General features: G+C 42.6%; 1 protein-coding gene across 1 annotated transcript in view; it reads right to left on the bottom strand.

Moving 5' to 3' along the window:
- Positions 1 to 267: 267 nt before the first annotated feature.
- The window catches only part of LOC139789208 (zinc finger protein 462-like), a 112,868-nt gene continuing 93,550 nt past the window's right edge, over positions 268 to 19,585 (bottom strand). The window contains exons 10-12 of the mRNA XM_071729719.1: positions 12,296 to 12,422; positions 1,605 to 1,719; positions 268 to 472 (exon numbers count right to left, since the gene is read on the bottom strand). Of these exons, the coding sequence (XP_071585820.1) occupies positions 268 to 472; positions 1,605 to 1,719; positions 12,296 to 12,422 (447 nt within the window). The remainder of the gene's footprint in view (positions 473 to 1,604; positions 1,720 to 12,295; positions 12,423 to 19,585) is intronic.

Genomic DNA, 19,585 nt, shown 5'->3' with positions numbered 1-19,585 from the left:
TGGATATGTTCCTGTGTAATCTGGTTGGACCAGATGATCTCCAGAGGTCCCTTCCAATTCCTACCATTCTGTGATTCTGTGATAATGGAATCACTTATTCCATCCTTTAAATAACATTAATATACACACACACATAGATACCAGTGATTTGAAAATAGATAATTCATTCCTAGAAGCAGCTTTGTTTATTCCTTCTGCCCACCCCACCTTCCCATCCCTTCCCATTCACCATTGTTCAAGTAAGATGATTATAATCACAACAAATTTTTATTTATTTTTGTCCTCTGAGGTCTCTTGGAAAGGTTTGTCAGCAGCTACAAAACTAACTGTAGTTTCACTGTTGTGGGATAAATCCACCACCATTTTCTCAGTGCTTTCCTTTTCTTCTACTGTCAGTGTATTAACAGTCTTTTCTGTGTTCTCTTTCAGTTTACAGTCCTCTCTGGTCCCTTGCTTACTTTCATTCAGAGTCCTAAGAAATCCAAGCAGCAGAAAATTGAAACCTTTACAATCCAAACATGATTTGGATGCAAGAAATAGGGAGAGTACTTCTCCCAAACAGTTGACAAACAAATCTTATTAAAGCTTTTGCAATACTTTTATTTAAACAGAGAAGAAATAATGCTTTCTTACCCTTTATCCCTCCACAGCCCAGCTACAATATTGCATTCAAATATCTTTCATGTCAGTAATCCTGGTTGAGATCTCTTCTTTGAAGAAACTCTAGCCAGCAAAGACAATTGTTCTACTGAACAAATCTTTGTCAAGAGAAAGAAAAGGGATGTTCCAAAGACACCTATTATTTGACAGCATGGACTGATATTTAAGAGCATGAAAGGAAAAGATCTTTGCTATTAATTTCCCCATGTGCTTTTTGGGGAGAGAACACACTTATTAAGATTTTTCCTTCACTTGAAGCCCTTAACACTTCTCTGGACATAATTCTTTGCACTGGCACACCAAGTTCAGTTGCAAATAATAAGGAAGAGAAAAAGCCAAAAGAAATCCAGAATTCATATAATTTGCTGCCATTTCCATGATGCTTTATTTGCATTTAAATATCAACAGTAGACTCAAGTAATGTTAATTTGGGACCATCAAATTGGTATTCACCTTGAAATGAAGGTTAAGCTTTAGGATCAAAACAAAGAACATGCATGTGCTACATTTGGATTTGATAACACTAAATTTTTAACTCCCAAACAGAGGAATTTTCTGGAACAGCCTGTATTCTGGAAACCCTTGGCCATCTGTAGATAAACGTTTCTTTCGGATTGAGGTCTGATGTAGATATGAAATTGGAAGGATGTTTGGACATGTGGAGATATTCAGGTTCAGGTTTAAAAAAACCTGTTATCTTGGATTTCTGTGCTCCTGGGTCAAACAGAACGGGCAGAAGCATCTAGTTGAGTAAATATATCTTATAATTGCATCCAACAATGTTTGCATTATACAAAATTCTTCTCTTGTTAGAATAATGTCATATCCCTGTGTTTGCTTTCATTACAGGATTTTTTGGGGGAAGAGAGGAGTGGGTGGGGAGATGCACAAAGATCAACTGGTACGTTTGGCTGTTATGCAAAGCAGTCTGCAAACCAACTTACATGCCATGTCTCAGCACATGTCGTTCCCACTCAGAGTCTTCAGTAAATGATCGTCCACAGAACTCACATGGAAAGTGCTTCTCTGGAGCTCTACTGCCTGGATACATCACGGACTCTGGGAGAAAACAAAATTATCTGCACATTTATGAGCATCAGGACAAGAAGGGAACTTTATTATTATACTCTGTTCTTCCCTGCTGCCCTTCAGGGAGGAAAAAATTTCCTGAAGCAAAAGATTTTCCTTCTAAAAAGTAGGTATTTCCAAAATTGTCTTCCCTATCCTAAATATGCAAGGTGTGAAAATTCTATAACCACCACTATGAGAAAAGGTCAATTAACTACAATATGGAATTGTGGAGGAGGGGACTTTCAACATAATGGAATGCTTCCTGCTTAGACACCTATATGAGCAGCCAAGGTTTTGTATTAATACCTAAAAGTGAATTGAGGTTCATCCTGAAAAGTCACAACACACATTGTAGTACAGGTGTTTGTTTTATCTGATCATAATAATTTAGACAAAACATTGAGGGCCTCATTTGCAGAAGAGTAAAGCACCTAGCTTTACATTCAAAGTCTTTGGCAGCTGAGGGACAACATTTCTGAAAGGCAATCCCCATATAAAAAGAGCCAACTTTAACAAAAGATGAAACATTTTCTAATAAATTATCACCACATAAGCATTTAAAAACTATTGCATGGACCATTTAGCTTCATTCTTTTCACTGAAAATGAGACAGCATAGATTCAGAGCATTAATTTCTTAGCAGGAATTATCTTAAGAAAAAATCAACAGAATGTCTTTCTGACTCCTCCCAAATTACATAATGAAAGAAAAGGGATTTGGCTTAATTTCAGTTTTTAAATTTGCTCATTTTGTTTCTTCACTCTCAGATTTACTCCATTAGAGATAAACCTATAAACTCAGAACCACTCATGTGCTCACTTTTCTTCTCCATATGTTAATTTTTGTAAAGGTATTTTTGCTACATGTTTCCCACTGGTTGTCTTTTAATAAAGTTCTAGGTGGAATTGTTCTTTAAATGTATTTTTTGTATTTTTTTTTTTTTTAATTCCTTCTATCTAAAATAAATTCCTCATTCTCATGGGTCTTGACAGAACTGGCGGATGAAGTTGCTAAGCCACTGTCCATCCTATTTGAGAAGTTGTGGAAGTCTGGTGAAGTTCACCAAGCTGTGTGGTACAGTTGACACGCTGGAAGGAAGGGAGGCCATACAGAGGGACCTGGACAGGTTTGGGATGTGGGCACATACAATCTGAAGTTCAACAAGGCCAACTGCAAGGTTGTCACAGCTTAGCAGTCTGGGAGAACTACAAACCTAAGACAGAATTCCTCTCTGTGTCGTGTGTGCCCCCCCCCCCCCCCCGCCCAGGGAAGATAAAAGGGGAATAAAGACTGGAGACCTTAAGTTGGAAACTGAAAACCATTGGATACAGATTTTACTAGCACAAGGGAAAGGTAATAACATAAAGGATAAGGCAACAAAGAATAAAAATACATACAAATATATATATATTTATATATACACAACTCGATAGCACGTGGTGGGCTGATAGCAACGAACAGTAGTATGGCCAGCAGGAAGTGAGAGGAAAGAGGGAGGAGCTGCTGGCTTTCTGATCTTGTATAGAGTATGGCAGGAAATGCAATCCGACCCTCTCAGAGTCTGAAAGCCCTCCTTCTTTACTTCCTCCTGTTCAAACGGTGACAATGTTCCTGCACCTGGATCTGGGCAATCCCAAACACAAATACAGGCTGGGCTGAGAATGGATTGAGAACAATCCTGAGGAGAAGGACTTGGGGGTGTTGGTTGATGAGAAGCTCGACATGAGCCGGCAATATGTGCTTGCAGCCCAGAAAGCTCACTGTATCCTGTGCTACATCAAAAGAAGTGTCACTAGCAGGTCAAGGGAGGTGATTCTCCCCCTCTGCTCCTGTGAGACCCCACCTGGAGTACTATGTCCAGTTCTGGGGCCCTCACAGGAAGGACATAGAGCTCTTGAAGTGAGTCCAGAGGAGGGCCACGAAGATGATCAAGAGGGCTGGAGTACCTCTGCTATGGAGATAGGCTGAGAGAGTTGAAGTTGTTCAGCCTGGATAAGAGAAAGCCCTGGGGAGACCTTATAGTGGCCTTCCAGTTACATGAAAAGGCTACAGGAAAGTTGAGGAACTTTTTATAAAGGCATGTAGCGAGAGGACAAGGGCTAACAGCTTTAATATGAAAGAGGATAGATTTAGGTTAGACATTAGGGAGAAATTCTTCACTATGAGTGTGGTGAGACACTGACACAGGTTGCCCAGAGAAGCTGTGGATGCCCCCTCCCTGGCTAGTTCAAGGCCAGGTTGAATGGGGCAACCTGAATTTGAGCAACCTGGGGTGGTGGAAGGTGTCCCTGCCCATGTCAGGGGGATTGGAACTAAATGATCTTTAAGGTTCCTTCCAACCCAAACCATTCTATGATTCTATGAATCTAAAAAGAGATTTCATATTAGCATCAGTAATTTACTATGTGGTTAATCAACACCAAAGCAAGGCCCCCTCCTCATATGAGTAAGATAAAGAAAGTCAGTGCCATGGGCTCCATTTACATTTGGATCTGACTCCTACAGTTAATAACATATTTAAATGGTTCAAATTTATAAATACCACTGAAATGCATTGCCCCTATACCATGATTAATACAGCATTGACTTAGAGTAGAATTTTTTGAGGTTACAGCTGCTCTTCTGCACAAGAACAAATCCAGAGTACAGTAGACAATAGGAAATTTATTCTAGTACTGTGCAGACTTAATAGAGCCTATTTTGAATAAATAGGGAGAATTCATACTTAGAATTCTCCTTAACAAGCACTACTCTAATAATTCTGCTGTCCCTTCTGAATACATTATATGTTCCTTCCTATCATGAGTCCCTGATAAGTTTGGTTTCTTGGACTATGAATTCAGACAACCTCCTAGAAAGAGTAATCAGGCTGTGCACTTACCTGGGGTCTACAAAAGAGAGGCAACATATTGCATAGATACTTGTATTGCATTTTATTTTCCTTTGTTACACACACAAATGCACAGGAACACATTTTTATCTACTGGAGGAAAAAAACCAACAAAAAACACAAAACAAAACAATAAAACAGAGAAGATGATTCAGGTGTTTTTGAAAAGTAATATATAAAGGTCAGTAGAGACAGGCAGTCCCTCTTGGATGCATCTTCTATCAAGAACAGCTACTCTTTCCCTAGAGTAACTCAGATAATATGTTTCCACACACATCTTCCTTCTAGGTCCAAATATTTTCATAGAATCATAGAATGGTTTGGATTAGATTGGAAGGGACCTTAAAGATCATTTAGTTCCAACCCCCATGCCATGGGTGGGGACACTTTCCACTAGACCAATTTGCTCAAAGCCCCATCAACCCTGGGCTTGAACACATTCCAAGGAGGGGGCATTCAAAACATATCACCAGTTACACACAAAGTGGTGTTAATGGCCCCTTCATGTTCTGTAAACCTCTTTAGGTTAGATATTAGGAAAAAAGTCTTTACAGAGAGGGTGATCAGGCATTGGAATGGGCTGCCCAGGGAGGTGGTGGATTCTCCATCCCTGAAGGTTTTTAAGAAGAGATTGGATGTGGCACTCAGTGCCATGGTCTAGTAACCACAGTGGTAGTGGATCAAGGGTTGGACTTGATGATCTCAGAAGTCCTTTCCAACCCAGCTGATTCTGTGATTCTGTGATTCTTGTAAATCTAGCAATCTTAATTTTAGAAGTTTAAAAATACCTGGGGAGACATTTTCCTTTGTGAATATGTGTTGGGTTGATGCTGGCTAGATGCCAGATGCCCACCAAAGCCGCTCTGTCACTCCCTTCCTCAGCTGGGCAGGGGAGAGAAAATATATAACAAAATATAACAAAAGGCTCATGGGTTGAGGTAAGGAGAGCTAGATCATTCACTAATTACTGTCATGGGCAAAACAGACTCGACATGGGGAAAATAGTTTAATTTATTACCAGTCAAATCAGAGTAGAGTAATGAAAACTAAACCCAAATCTAAAAAAATCTTCGCCCCAAACCTCCCTTCTTCCTGGGCTTAACTTCACTAACAATTTCTCTACCTCCTCCCCCCAAGTGGCACAGGGGAATGGGGAATGCGGGTTGTGGTCAGTTCATCACACATTGTTTCTGCCTCTCCTTCCTCCTCAGGGGGAGGACTCCTCACATTCTTCCCCTGCTCCAGCATGGAGTCCCTCCTACATGAGACAATCCTCCACAAGCTTCTTGAACATGAGTCCTTCCCATGGGCTACAGTTCAACAACTGCTCCAGTGTGGGTACCTTTCACCGTGTTCAGTCCTTTGGGAACAGTCTGCTCCTACATGACTGCCCTATGGGGGGACAAGTCCTGCCAGCAAACCTGCTCAACATGGGCTCCTCTCTCCATGGGTCCACAGGTCCTGCTAGGAGCCTGCTCCAGTGCAGGCTTCTCATGAGATCAAAGTTTCCTTTGGGCACAGACACATGCTCTGGTGCGGTATCCTCCATGGGCTGCAGGGGGACAGCCTGCTTCAGCATGGTCTTCACCACAGGCTACAGGAGAATCTCTGCTCCAGTGCCTGGAGCACCTCCTCTCCCTACTTCTTCCCTGACCTTGGTGTCTGCAGAGTCATTGCTCTCACATATTCTCACTCCTCTCTCCATCTGCAATTGTGGTTTGTTTTTTTTGTTTCCTCCTTAAATGTTATCACAGAGGCACTACCACTGTCACTGATTAGCTCAGCTTTGGGCAGTAGTGGCTCCATCTTGGAGCCATCTGTCATTGGCTCTATCGGACATAGGGGAAGCATCTAGTAGCCACCCCTGTAGGACCACCAGCCTGCTACCAAAACCTTGCCATACAAAATCAATACAGAACAACTCGAATGAACTTGAATCATAGAATCATAGAATTTTCAGGGTTGGAAGAGACCTTTAAGATCATCTAGTTCTAACACCCCTGCCACGGGCAGGGACACCTCCCACTAGATCAGGTTGCTCAGAGCCCTGTCCAGCCTGGCCTTTAAAAACTTCCAGGGATGGGGCTTCCACCACCTCTCTGGGCAACCTGTTCCAGTGAAGACTGAGGTAAAGAAGTCATTGAGAACCTCAGCTTTCTCCATATCACTTATCAAAAGTTCTCCTGATTCCTTTCTGAGGGGGCCTACACCTTCCCTAGTCTTCCTTTTGCCATTAATTTACCTATAGGAATTTTTGCTATTCCCCTTGATCTCCCTGGATAGATTTGATCTAACTGAGCTTTAGCTTTTCTAACCAGGTCTCTTGCTGTTTGGGCAGCTTCCTTACATGCCTCCCCATTTTAGTTGTCCTTTCTTCCAATCCTTGTAAAGTTTATTTTGTGTGATAGTGTGTCCTGGAGCTCCTTGTTCATCCAGTCAGGTCTCCTAGCATTCTTTCCTGCCTTTCTCTTTGTCAGTATACTTTGCTCCTGGACACAGAGAAGGTGATCCTTGAATACTAACCATCTGTCCTGGGCCCCCCCCCTTCCCTCTAGGGCTTTGTCCCATGGTACTTTGGCCAGCAGATCCCTGAAGCAATCAAAGTCTGCATGCCTGAAGTCCAGAGTTGTAAGCTTGGAATACATCTTCCTAGATGCCCTGAGGATCTTAAATAGAAGTGCTTCATGATCACTGAAGCCAAGGTTTTCCTTGTGCATCACATTGGTCAGCAGTCTTTCCCTGTTGGTGAGAACAAGGTCCAGCATAGCATCTTTTCTTGTTGGTTCCTCTACCATTTGGAGGAGGAAGTTATCATCTATGCATTCCAGGAACATCCTGGATTGCTGATGCTTTGCTGTGTTGTCCCTCCAGCAGATGTCAGGGTGGTTGAAATCACCCACGAGGACCAGAGACTGTGAACATGAAGACTCATCTATCTGCCTGTGGAGGGCCACATCTGCTTGTCTCTGCTGGTCAGGTGGCCTGTAGCAGACCCCTACTGTAATATCGCCTTCTCCCTTCTTACCTTTAATCTTAACCCATATGCACTCTGTCAGTGTGTTGTCCTTCCCCAGGTGGAGCTCTACCAATTCCAGTTGGTCACTGATATAGAGGGTAACACTTCCTCCCCTCCTCCCTGGCCTATCCTTCCTAAAGAGCTTGAACCCATCTATCCCTACATTCCAGTCATGGGAATCATCCCACCAAGTTTCAATAATAGCCACTATGTCATAGCTATCCAGCAGCACTGTGGCCCTTAATTCATCCTGTTTGTTGCCCAAGCTGCATGCATTCACATAGAGGCACTTCAGCTGGGCTGGCTGTTGTCACCCTCTTAGGCAAATTCCCCTTGATTCCTTTGGGGTTTCTCAGTGTGTCCTCCCTGGCTTGCCTCAGGGCAACAAGTTGAGAGCCTTTACTGTCACTCCATCCCTCTGCCCCTGATGTGCTGCCCCACTTTTTTTTACAAGCAAGCATGAGATTATTGACCCCTTCTCCCATCAAATATAGTTTAAAGCCCTATCAATGAGCCCTGCCAACTCTTGCCCCAAAATCCTTTTCTCCCTCTGGGACAAATGCATCCCATTATTTGCTTGATGTAAACACTTTAAAAATACAAAAATATGTCTCTTGAATCAATCTTTTTTTTTTCTTTCTCCCTGCTATGTTGCAACATTTTGTCAATTAACATATGTTTACCTCACCATATGCCTGACAGACACCTAAAAGACAAGAATGCTTATCAGGTCGCCTCCTGGTGCATGGTGGAGACAATGAAAGTAGCAGGACCCCAAAAAGACAAAAAGATAAGGATAACTCATCTCTGGGAAGTCTGGACGTCTGTGTGTATCAGGGACTTATGCAAAAAAGGGACCCCTCTTCTTTTCCTGTATAAAAAAGCCCAGAAGAAAAGGAGAAGCGGCGGCTTTCTTCTAGACCCCCCCTCTCTTGGCAGTTCGGCTTCAGCTATGGGACAGAGAAGCGGCAGGAGCGACAGACCCTAAGCACCCGACTACAGCCAGAGGCCAGGGCCGGCGGACGGTGATAACATCTTAATTACTCCCTCCTTCTTTTCTCTTCTTAATGACTCTTCTCTCCAAAGTAACTAATTGTATAAATCCTAAATAAATCCTTATAACTTGTTTAAATCATAAAGCCTTGTTATTTTTGTAAATTCACGCGTCATCTATGAGTAGTGGCTGAATTTTCCTCGCAAACAAAATATAAATAATAACTCGTATCGTAACATTTTATACATTGCTCATAGCTCTGGTGCCTCGTATACCAAGCCACGATCATAGAACCCAGTCTGAAAATGAGAACCACTTGAAATGAGTTTTCAATTGAAAATTGAAATTTCAGAAGGAAAAAGGTAAACATAAAATCATAGAATAATTTAGGTTTGAAAAGACCTTTAAGATCATCGAGTCCAATCATTAACCTAGCACTGGCAAGTCCATCACTAAACCATGTCCTTAAGCACCGAATATACATGGCTTTTAAATACCTCCAGGGATGGTGACTCAACCACTTCCTTGGACAGCCTGTTCTAGTGCCTGACAACTCTTTGGTTGAAGAATTTTTTCCTAATATCCATTCTAAATCTCCCCTGGTGTAACTTGAGGCTGTTTCATCTTGTTTTGGTGATAAGGTCTCCCCTTCACCTCCTTTTCTCCAGACTGAACAACCCCAGTTCCATCAGCTGCTCCCCATAAGACTTGTGCTCTAGACCCTTCACCACTTTCATTGCCCTTCTTTGCACAAGCTCCAGTATTTCAATGACCTTCTTGTAGTGAGGGGCCCAAAGCTAAACACAGTATTTGGGGTGCAGTCTCACAAATGCTGAATACAGGGGGACAATCACTTCCCTAGTCCTGCTGGCCACATTACTACTGACACAAGCCAGGATGCTCTTGGCCTTCTTGGCCACCTGGGCACACTGTTGGCTCATATTTAGCCATCTGTCGATCAACAACCCCAGGTCCTTTTCCTCTGGGAAGCTTTCCAGCCACTCTTCCCCAAGCCTATAGTGTTGCATGGGGTTGCTGTGACCAAAGTGCAGGACCCAACACTTGAGCCTTGTTGGATTTCACACAACTGGCCTTGACCCATTGGTCTAGCCCGTGCAGGTCCCTTTGAACAGACTTCCTACCCTCTATCAGATCAATACCCCCTCCCAACTTGTCATCTGGAAACTGACTGAGAGTGCACTTAATCCCCTCTCCCAGATCACTGATAAAGATATTAAACAGAAGTTCAACAAGACCAAGTGCAAGGTCCAACAATTCAAATGTCTGGTTCTAAGTTCAGTTTATTTTGGTACTTGATTTTAATGCCTGTCATATCAGGTTAGTCTAGCAGGACCTGCCTTTCATAATCCCATGCTGAATGAACCTGATTGCCTTGTCATCCAGTATGTGGTGCATGATGGCACTCAAGATGATCTTCTCTATATCCTTCTCTGGTACTGAGGTCAGGCTGATCTTGTGTCCCTTCTTGTAGATGGGTGTCACATTTGCTAAACTCCAGTCAACTGGGACCTCCCCAGTTAGCCAAGACTGCTGGTAAATCATGGAAAATGCCTTGGTGAGCACTTCTGCCATCTCTCTTAATACCCTTGGGTGGATCCCACCCAGACTTGTGTGCTTCTAAGTGGTGTAGCAGGTTGCATTCTGCTCCCCATCCCTGTCTGCCATCTCAGGGGGCTGGGTATCCAGAGAACAAAAGGTCTTACTTTTAAAGACTGAGGCAAAGAAGGCATTAAGCACTTTAACCATGTCTTCATTGTTTGTCACTATGTTTCCTCCCACATTCAATAAAGGATGAAGAGTCTCCTTAACCCTCCTTTTTGTTTTTAATGTATTTGTAACATCATTTCTTGTTGTCTTTGACAGCTGCAGACAAATTGATTTCAAGTTGGGCTTTGGCCCTTCTGATTTTCCCTCTGCATAGCCAAACAACATGTTTGTAGTCTCCCTGTATTTCCTGCTCCTTCTTCCAAAAGCCAACAACTCTTCTTTTTTTCCTGAGTTCCAACCAAAGCTCTCTGGTCAGCCAAGCCAGTCTTCCTCAAGAGCTTATCTTTTGACACAGTTCTGCTGACCTCCCTCCTTACTTGTCCAAGAATCAAAACCTGTCATTTCATGATCAATATGCCCAAGATTGCCACATGGCAGCATGCTTTTAGTTATAAGTACATAGAAACTTTGCAGCCTGCACTCAACATGAAGTTGGATGATGTAGCATGTTCACCCACCCTGACAAAGAATGGGGCTTTCTGATTTTATTTCACACCCTTATTTTCACACCCTTTCCTTCATTTTCATGCCTTTACAATGTTGTCAGGTATGCAGTCACAGAAAGGTGGGGCCCTCTGCCAATAAGAGATGACCATATATCAGATTCAACTAGGGTTTAGAGTCTTGCTGGAGGACAAACTGAGTTGGTCCTCATCAGACCAGTGGATCTGCAGTTGGGGACTCTCCCCTGGGATTGGGATGCAGCTCAAGGTAACTCCTCGAGGCTGAGAACCATCGCCTTATTAGGTGAGTGTTTGCACATTTTGGGTCATCATTCTAAGAACTGATTGTGAAAGTTTAGGAATTCTTAAGTCAGCTGTTTAGTATACCACTGGCATATGAACCAGTAATGTTTTTCAGAGCGCTAAAAAATTTTGATTAGAATAAATCTCACTTTGAGTGCCTGCCTCATCTATTTTGTGAGCCGATGTGACAGATGACCCCTGGAACTTGATGATTAGGCATGACAAGGCTCACTGCACTTATTACTTCAAATAAAACCCCTTTTACTGCTGAACAAGAATTGCAAACATATTCTATTCGATTGATGAAGTCATACACTATAGAGCAGACTGTGAGACTACATGGAGTGTTCCAGTCAGGGCCAGATATTTGCACTAAAATGATTTTAACATTAAGTAAAAAAAAAACCCAAACACAAAATCACACAACCCTCTCTTCACAGTACAATTCACCACAAAGTACCTTATTTTCTCTCTACTCAGCTGCCCATGTGAATAAGAAACACATGAATAAGACTTACTGAACTCGGTGGGATTATTCATAGATGTGAATTTAGGCACAAATGTAAAGTATGCAGTTGGAACAGTGATAACAGGAACAGGAATGGAACTACCGTGGCTTCAGAATTGTCCACCAAAGTGATGACAAAATGGTCAGCTCTCACAAAGATGAGGGAAAGAATGCTTTGCAAACACTGGGCAGACAGTGGGCAGACAATAGCCCCAAAACAAGCTTGGTCATTGAACAGCATCCCTCACTGGTATAATGTGGAGCAGCAAAGTTGAGCATGGGGTTACCAATACTGAATAATCTGACAGCCCACTAAAATACTCCACTTATGTATTTTTCTAAGCCCTCATAGATGTTATCTGCACAGTTACAGATGTTACCAGTATATTGCAATAACTTTTTTTTTTTTGTGTGTGCATGATCTTAAATAGAAATCTTGTCATAAGCATTAGAAACACAAAATTCCTCCAGGAAGTGTCTTGACAAAAGCTCCATTTTGCCCATACTGACAAGCTTCCATGAATTAAGGAATCTGCTGTAGAGTCAACATCTGATCGTGCTTGATGGAACTGGCAGGGTCTATTAGAGTATCCAGCATAAAAGAAAAAGCAACTGTACTGACCTCTCTCTTCAGTTTTGTGGCTTAACTCTTTTTCATCCTCATTGCTGCTGGGGCTCTCTGTTTTTCCCTTCATTTGTTCAAGTTGATCCAAATTAACCCGTCCAACCAACTCAAAATTACGACTCACCTTAAAAGAAATGGTTTTGTCAACAAAAAACATCATCATCAACTATTGAAAAAACCAACCCATGAACAAAGCTTTGGCTGAAATGGAGAATTTATCAGGCACATAGTCAAATTAATACATATTTCCCTTCAAATACAATTACATTCACTGTTAATGATTCTCTTTTCCTTTTTTATACTATTGTCCTGGTTTGGGCCAGAATAGAGTTGTTTTTCTGTCTTGTAATTTTGCTTTCAGCTAAATCTCTCATAAGTAGCTATACTTGCTGAAATTAACAGCAAGTTTCTCAGTCAGTGTCTGCTTCTAGGACTGATAACACTCGATGTTTATAGTTACAGGTAGACACTGGTATGCAGAACCAAGGTCACTGCTCAGTTCTGAGGAACATCTTGGGCTCCAGAAAGAGAAAAGGAGTAAAGAGGTCACACCTGCAGACAAAATAAATTACCAAAATTGACCAAACAGAGTATTCCATCTCATACAAGTCATATTCAGTTAAAATTTGAGGGATCACGAGGGTCAAATCCCTTCCCTTTCCTTCCTCCCCTTCCTTTGGCCTTTTTCCTTTGCCTGTCCCTGTTCATTTTGGCATCCTGGGAGGATTCTGTCAGTTCATCTGCCTGTGGTCCTGATCTGTACCAGCCTGAATCTGCGTGTTCCTGCCTCCAGCTCCCTACTGCTGCCGACTCCAGGAGTCCAGCCTGGACTTTCCCAGGGCTGCCCTTCAGCCTTGGTGGTGACATAAGAGATTATTGGGGGGAAGGGGTGATGTAAACACTTTAAAAATACAAAAATATGTCTCTTGAATCAATCTTTTTTTTTCCTTTCTCCCTGCTACGTTGCAACATTTTGTCAATTAACATATGTTTACCTCACCATATGACTGACAGACACCTAAAAGATAAGAATGCTTATCAGGTCGCCTCCTGGTGCATGGTGGAGACAATGAAAGTAGCAGGACCCCAAAAAGACAAAAAGATAAGGATGACTCATCTCCAGGAAGTCTGGACGTCTGTGTGTATCAGGGACTTATGCAAAAAAGGGACCCCTCTTCTTTTCCTATATAAAAACCCCAGAAGAAAAGGAGAAGCGGTGGCTTCTTCTCTAGACCCCCCCCTCTCTCGGCACTTCGGCTTCAGCTATGGGACAGAGAAGCGGCAGGAGCGACAGACCCTACGCACCCAACTGTTGGGAAACTGTCTGGAAGAAAACAGACGTGAGCAATCCTGACTATTTAGTTTTAGCTAGAGTAAACTAAGGGCCTTGAGGCCCAGTTGCAAGGTTACTGAAAGATGAGCTATGGGAAAAAGATAAGGGAACTGGCAGCAGAAAAGAAGAATAACAGGATAATGAGGAAGCCAGCAGAAGTTCTGTGAGAACAGGATTTGTGGCCAAGATATAGCCACCTGCAAGATATCGTTATATAAACAAGGGCTCTATATAAAGTGAGGGTGAATTGTTAATAAACGACTTCACTTTAACCATATTGGTGACTACTGTCGTCCTTAAGCCTCCGTGGATTTCCCACACCCAACTACAGCCAGAGGCCAGGGCCAGCAGACGGTGATAACATCTTAATTACTCCCTCCTTCTTTTCTCAACCATTCTTCTATCCAAAGTAGCTAATTGTATAAATCCTAAATTAATCCTTGTAACTTGTTTAAATCATAAAGCCTTGTTATTTTTGTAAATTCACGTGTCTATGAGTAGTGGCTGAATTTTTCTTGCAATCAAAATATAAAATAATTACTCGGATAGTAACAAGGGGGGAGGAACGTGATATCATTTTCCTGTATATTTGTATATATTTAATCTCTGTCTCATTCTCTCTCCTTTCTTTATCAGGGAAGGGAGGGGGATTAATAGACACCATCTGTTATTCGGTTTAATTGCTGGGCCAGCGTTATACCATGACAACTATATTTCTCCATTTTGCTTCTCAAAATGATCCTATTATTTAAGAAGCTTCCCTCATTTTTAGGTATTGATAGTAAAAAATCCAAGCCATGATAAGCACTTTGTTTATCAGTCCTTTAATAGGAGTGTAAAACTGATAGGATCAAACATGACTATTGCACACCATCACTACAGAAAAATCCTTTGTAAAAGCTTTATTGATCTTCATGTGTGAAAAGATGGGACCTGAGTGACCACTTAGAGAGGCAGAGCTCAAGTAATCAATTGTTGCTATGGACATTTGGGGGAATAGTTGCCCTGTTGTGGGTTCTCCATAGACTGGAGTCCCTTTGAGAGTATCTGTTCCACCATAGAGCACCTCCTACTCCTCTGTTGCTTCCTCTGATTCCCTTCTCTCGGGTTCCTTGTTCTGTCATTTTCTGCCCTTTTTAAAATGCGTTTTCACAGAGGTGCCACCAGCTTCACTGGTGGGCTCAGCTTTGGCCAGTGATGGCTTCGTTACTGAGCAAGCCCTGAACTCCCTCCACAGATACTACCCCTACAGCCTCTCCCTTCTGCTACAAACCTTGCCATGTCCACCCAATACAAGCATATAACTTAAGACAATACATATTGTGAGAAGAGCTCAGGAGCTGCCCTGTGCCAGACAGAGCCAATTCTATCCAGATCTACAATGGACCCAACAGCTGGATAAGCAGAGCCAATCAGCAAAACCAGTGGTGCTTCTATGATAACATATTTAAGAAAGGGTAAAACACTGTATGGCAGTGTGAGGGAGGAAAAAAAAGTGTGAGAAATAACCCTGCAGACACCGAAGCCATAGAAGAAGGAGGGGGAGGTGGTGCTCCAGAGAAGAAGAGATTCCCCTGCAGACTATGGAGAGGGCCACACTGGAGCAAGGTGGATATTCCCTGAACAAACTGCAGCCCTTGGAGAGCCCATGCAGAAGCAGGTTCTTCTGATGAACTGCAACCTGTGAAGAGGACTAGAGCAGTTTGTGAAGGACTGTGCTCTGTGAGAGGTATCTTACGCTGGAGCTGAGAAAAAGCGTGAGGAGGAAGGAGCAACAGAGGAATTGTTATGAAATGACTGCAACCCCTATTCTTCATATCCCCTGTGCCACTCGGGGTGGAGGAAGAAGGTAGAAGAGTTGTGAAGGAAGGAGTGACATTGAGCTTGGGAAAAATAGGCTGGGGGGGAGTTTAAATTTTTTTTTTCTGTTTCTCGCCATACAACTTGTCGCGAACAAGGCACTAAATTGAAAAAATTGTCTCTTGAATCAGCAAAATCCCAGCACCATTTGCTTTGTCTGCACTCTTTTCAAAAGATATCAAAGTTATTTTCAGCAACATACTCCCTCTCCTTTGATATGGTAACAGCTACCTTTAAGTAACAGGACTGACAAGATAAAATGCTAATCAGAACGGCTCCTGATACAAAATTGCCAGACACATATTGCAAATTGGTGTAGAAGACAAGAACTAAGGAATTCTTGGAATGCCTGAATACCAAAGGGAAGGCATGCAGTTATGAAATTTGCAGTCTCTGGCCATGATTGATGAGAAGCTGAAATTTTTGGCTATAAAATTCAGAGGAAAAAAGAGAAAATTCAGCAGCAGGGGTAGTGTGGCGGTAGTGGGGTTTTGCTTCCATTCAAACTATTCTCTCCCACTTCCTTCGACATCACTGGCTTCGACAAGACCGACCACAGCCGCGAAGCGGCGATTCTCTGGGGACCATGGAGGGTGAAAAAACCAATAATTGTTCCCTTTTTTTTTTTTTTCTTTTCTTAAAAGCTCTCTCTCGGGTGATTCATCTGTTTAAAAACCTGTTTCCTGCATTTTTCTCCCACTATTAACCCCTTCCTAAGACCCCTTACCAGCATAGTGTTCTTTTCCCTTTTCCCATAAATAAACCCTTTTAATTCAATTAAATCTTATAGTTGGGTAATTTTGCAATTTGTGGGGCAAGTATGCGCAGTGGCTAATATTTCCTCCTAAACAAAATATAAAATAATAGCTACGGACCGTGACACAACTATTTTAATTGTCAATAAATTTGACTTAATTTTCACAAAGTCAAGTCTGTTTTGCCCCTGACAGTAATTGGTAAGTGATCTCCTGGTCTTTATATTAATACATGAACTTTTAAAATGTATTTTCTTCCTCTACTGGTTTTAGCTGGTACAGAGTTAATTTTCTTCATAGTAGCTTGTATGGGGCTGTGTTTTTTATTTGTGTTGATAACACAGGGATGGTTTAATTGTTGCTGAGCAGTGCTTACACTGAGTCAAGGCCTTTTCTGCTTCTCATGCTGCCCTGTCAGTGAGTAGTCTGGAGGAAAGAAGTTGAAGCACAAGATGCTGAGATAGGGGGCAAAGATGGGACAGCCGACCTCAACTGACCAAAGGTATATTCCATATCATATAACATTGTGCTCAGAAATAAACACTTTCAGAAGAAAAAGAAAAGGGGAGAATGCTTGGAGTCATGGTAATTGTCTTCCCAAGCGACCATTAAGCATGATGGCTGAACACCTCACCTGCCTACCTAGGGAAATAGTTAATAAATTCCTTATTTTGCTTTTCTTGCATATGTGGCTTTTGCTTTCCCTATTATCATAGAATCAGAGAATAATTTGGGTTGGAAGAGACCTCTAAAGGTTATTGTCACGGTCCATAACTACTATTATTTTATATTTTGTTTGTGAGGAAATATTAGCCACTGCACATATACATCCTCCAAATTGCAAAAGTAACCAGCTTTATGATTTATATGAATTACAATGGTTTATTTCAGGGAAAACAACACCACGCTGAAAGGAGTCTTAGGAAGGAGTCAATAGTGGGAGAAAATGCAGGGAAAACAGGTTTTTAAACAAACTAATCATCCCAGGAAAAGGGCTATTAAGAAAATAAAAGAGAACAATTAGCGTTATTTTCACCCACAAAGTATCACCACCTTGCTGCTGGGATCGCTTTCTCTCTGAAGTCACTGGTCCTGCTTGCAGTTGGTCGCTGCTGCTTGCTGTTCCTTGGTGCTGTTTGCTGTTCTTTTTCGCTTCCTTTTCACTGCTGTTCGCTTCTGATTTTGCCTTTTTCCCTCTGAATTTTTATAGTAAAAAGTTCCTTCTTCTCATCAATTATTGCCAGAGATTGCAAACTGGTAGCTACAGCTCTTCCCTTTGCATTCAGGTTTTCTTGGAATTCTTTAGTTCTTGTATTTTATACCAATTTGTATTACTGGTCTGGCAGCTTATCAGGAGTCATTCTGATTAGCATTTTATCTTTTAGTCCTGTCAGAGGAGGGGGGGTTCCTTGATGAGATTATCTTTAGACAGAGCAAAAGATGCAGCTCGGCCTCATGCTAGCTTGGATGTAATTTTGCTGATGCAAGAGGCATTTTTTTTATTTTCAATGTGTCTACATTACAGTCATGTAGTCCAACCCTCATGCAGTAAGCAGGGACATTCTCAACTCTCTCTACAGTCCTATCACTACAGACCTTTGTAAACAGTCCCTCTCCAGCCTTCTTGTAGGCCCCCTTCAGGTACTGGAAGGCCACTATTAGGTCTACCCAGAGCCTTCTCTTCTCCAGGCTGAACAACCCAAGCTCCCTCAGCTTGTCTCCATAGGAGAGGTGTTCCAGCCCCCTGATCGTTTTCGTTTTTCCTTTGGACCTGCTCCATTAGGTCCATATCCTTCCTGTGTTGAGGGCTCCAGAGCTGGATGCAGTACTCCAGGTGAGGTCTTACCAGAGAGTGGTAAGTAAGTAGAATAACCTCTCTTGATGTGCTGGCTACACTTCTTTTGGTTCAGCCCAGGATGCGATTGGCTTTCTGGGCTGCAAGCGCACACTGGTGGCTCATCAGCTTTTCATCCACCAGCACTCCCAAGTCTGCAGGACTGCTTTGTAAACCTCATCCCTCAGCCTGTATTGAAAGTGAGGATTGTTCTGACCCAGGTGCAGGACCTTGCACTTAGTCTTGTTGAACCTCATGAGGTTCACCTGGGCCCACCTCTCCAGTTTGTCCAGGTCCTTATGGCATATGGACAGCACCACTGAGCTTGGAGTCATCTGCAGACTTGCTGATGGTGCACTCGATCCCTCTGTCTATATAACTGATAAAAATATTAAACAGTACAGGTCCCAGTATGGACCCCTAAGGGACACCACTTGTTACTGGTCTCCATCTGAACTTCGAGCTGTTGACCACTACCCTCAGGATACAATCATCCAGCCAATTTCTTATCCACTGAACAGTCCACCCATCAAATATATATCTCTCCAACTTGGAGAGTAGGATATTGTGGGGGACTGTGTCAAAGGCCTTGCAGAAGTCCAGATAGATCATATCCGTTGGTCATCCCTTGTCCACTGATGTAGTCACACTATCATAGAAAGCCACTAGATTTGTCAGGCAGGCTTTGCCCTCAGTGAATCCATGCTGGCTATCTTTAATCACCTCCCTGTCCTCCATGTGCCTTATCAGTCCTTCTAGGAGAATCTGCTCCATGATCTTCCCAGGCACAGAGGTGAGGTTGACAGGTCAGTAGTTCCCAGGGTCCTCCTTACTACCCTTTCAAAAAATGTATGTAATGTGTCCCTTCTTCCAGCCACTATGGACTTCACCTGACTGCCATGACTTTTCAAATATCATGGAGAGTGGCTTGGCGACTACATCAGCCAATTCTCTCAGGACTCTGGGATGCATCTCATCAGGTCCCATAGACTTATGTATGTTCAGGTTCCTTAGGTGATTACAAACCTGATCTTCACATACAGGGGGAGGGACTTCACCACCCTGGTCCCCACCTTGTGTTTTTTTTAACTTGGGAGGTGTTGGGAGAGAGGTTGCCAGTGAAGACTGAGGAAAATGTTTTTGAGAACCTCATCTGCCTTCTCATCTGTTGTTACTAGCTCACCATTCTTGCTCCTTAAGGGGGGTATGTTTTATTTAACCTTCCTTTTTTCATTGATGTTATTATTAAACTGTCTTTATCTGAACCCATGCATTTTTTCACTTCTATCCTTCCAGTTCTTTCCCCCATCCCAGTGGAGGGAGAGTGAGCTAACAGCTAAGTTGGGTTGAGTTGCCCACGGGGGTTAACCTACAACACTCTTCTTGTCCTGTTTGAGGAGAAGGAGTGTGAGAGTGACTGGGTGGGCCTCTCCTTGCCAGCCAAGATCAACCCACCACACAGTGGCATATCAGCAAATAGCAAGCTACCCTAAATACAGCATTGT

Source organism: Heliangelus exortis, chromosome W (assembly GCF_036169615.1).
Source record: "Heliangelus exortis chromosome W, bHelExo1.hap1, whole genome shotgun sequence".
Taxonomy (NCBI): domain Eukaryota; kingdom Metazoa; phylum Chordata; class Aves; order Apodiformes; family Trochilidae; genus Heliangelus; species Heliangelus exortis.
This window is presented reverse-complemented; position numbering and strand designations above follow the sequence as displayed.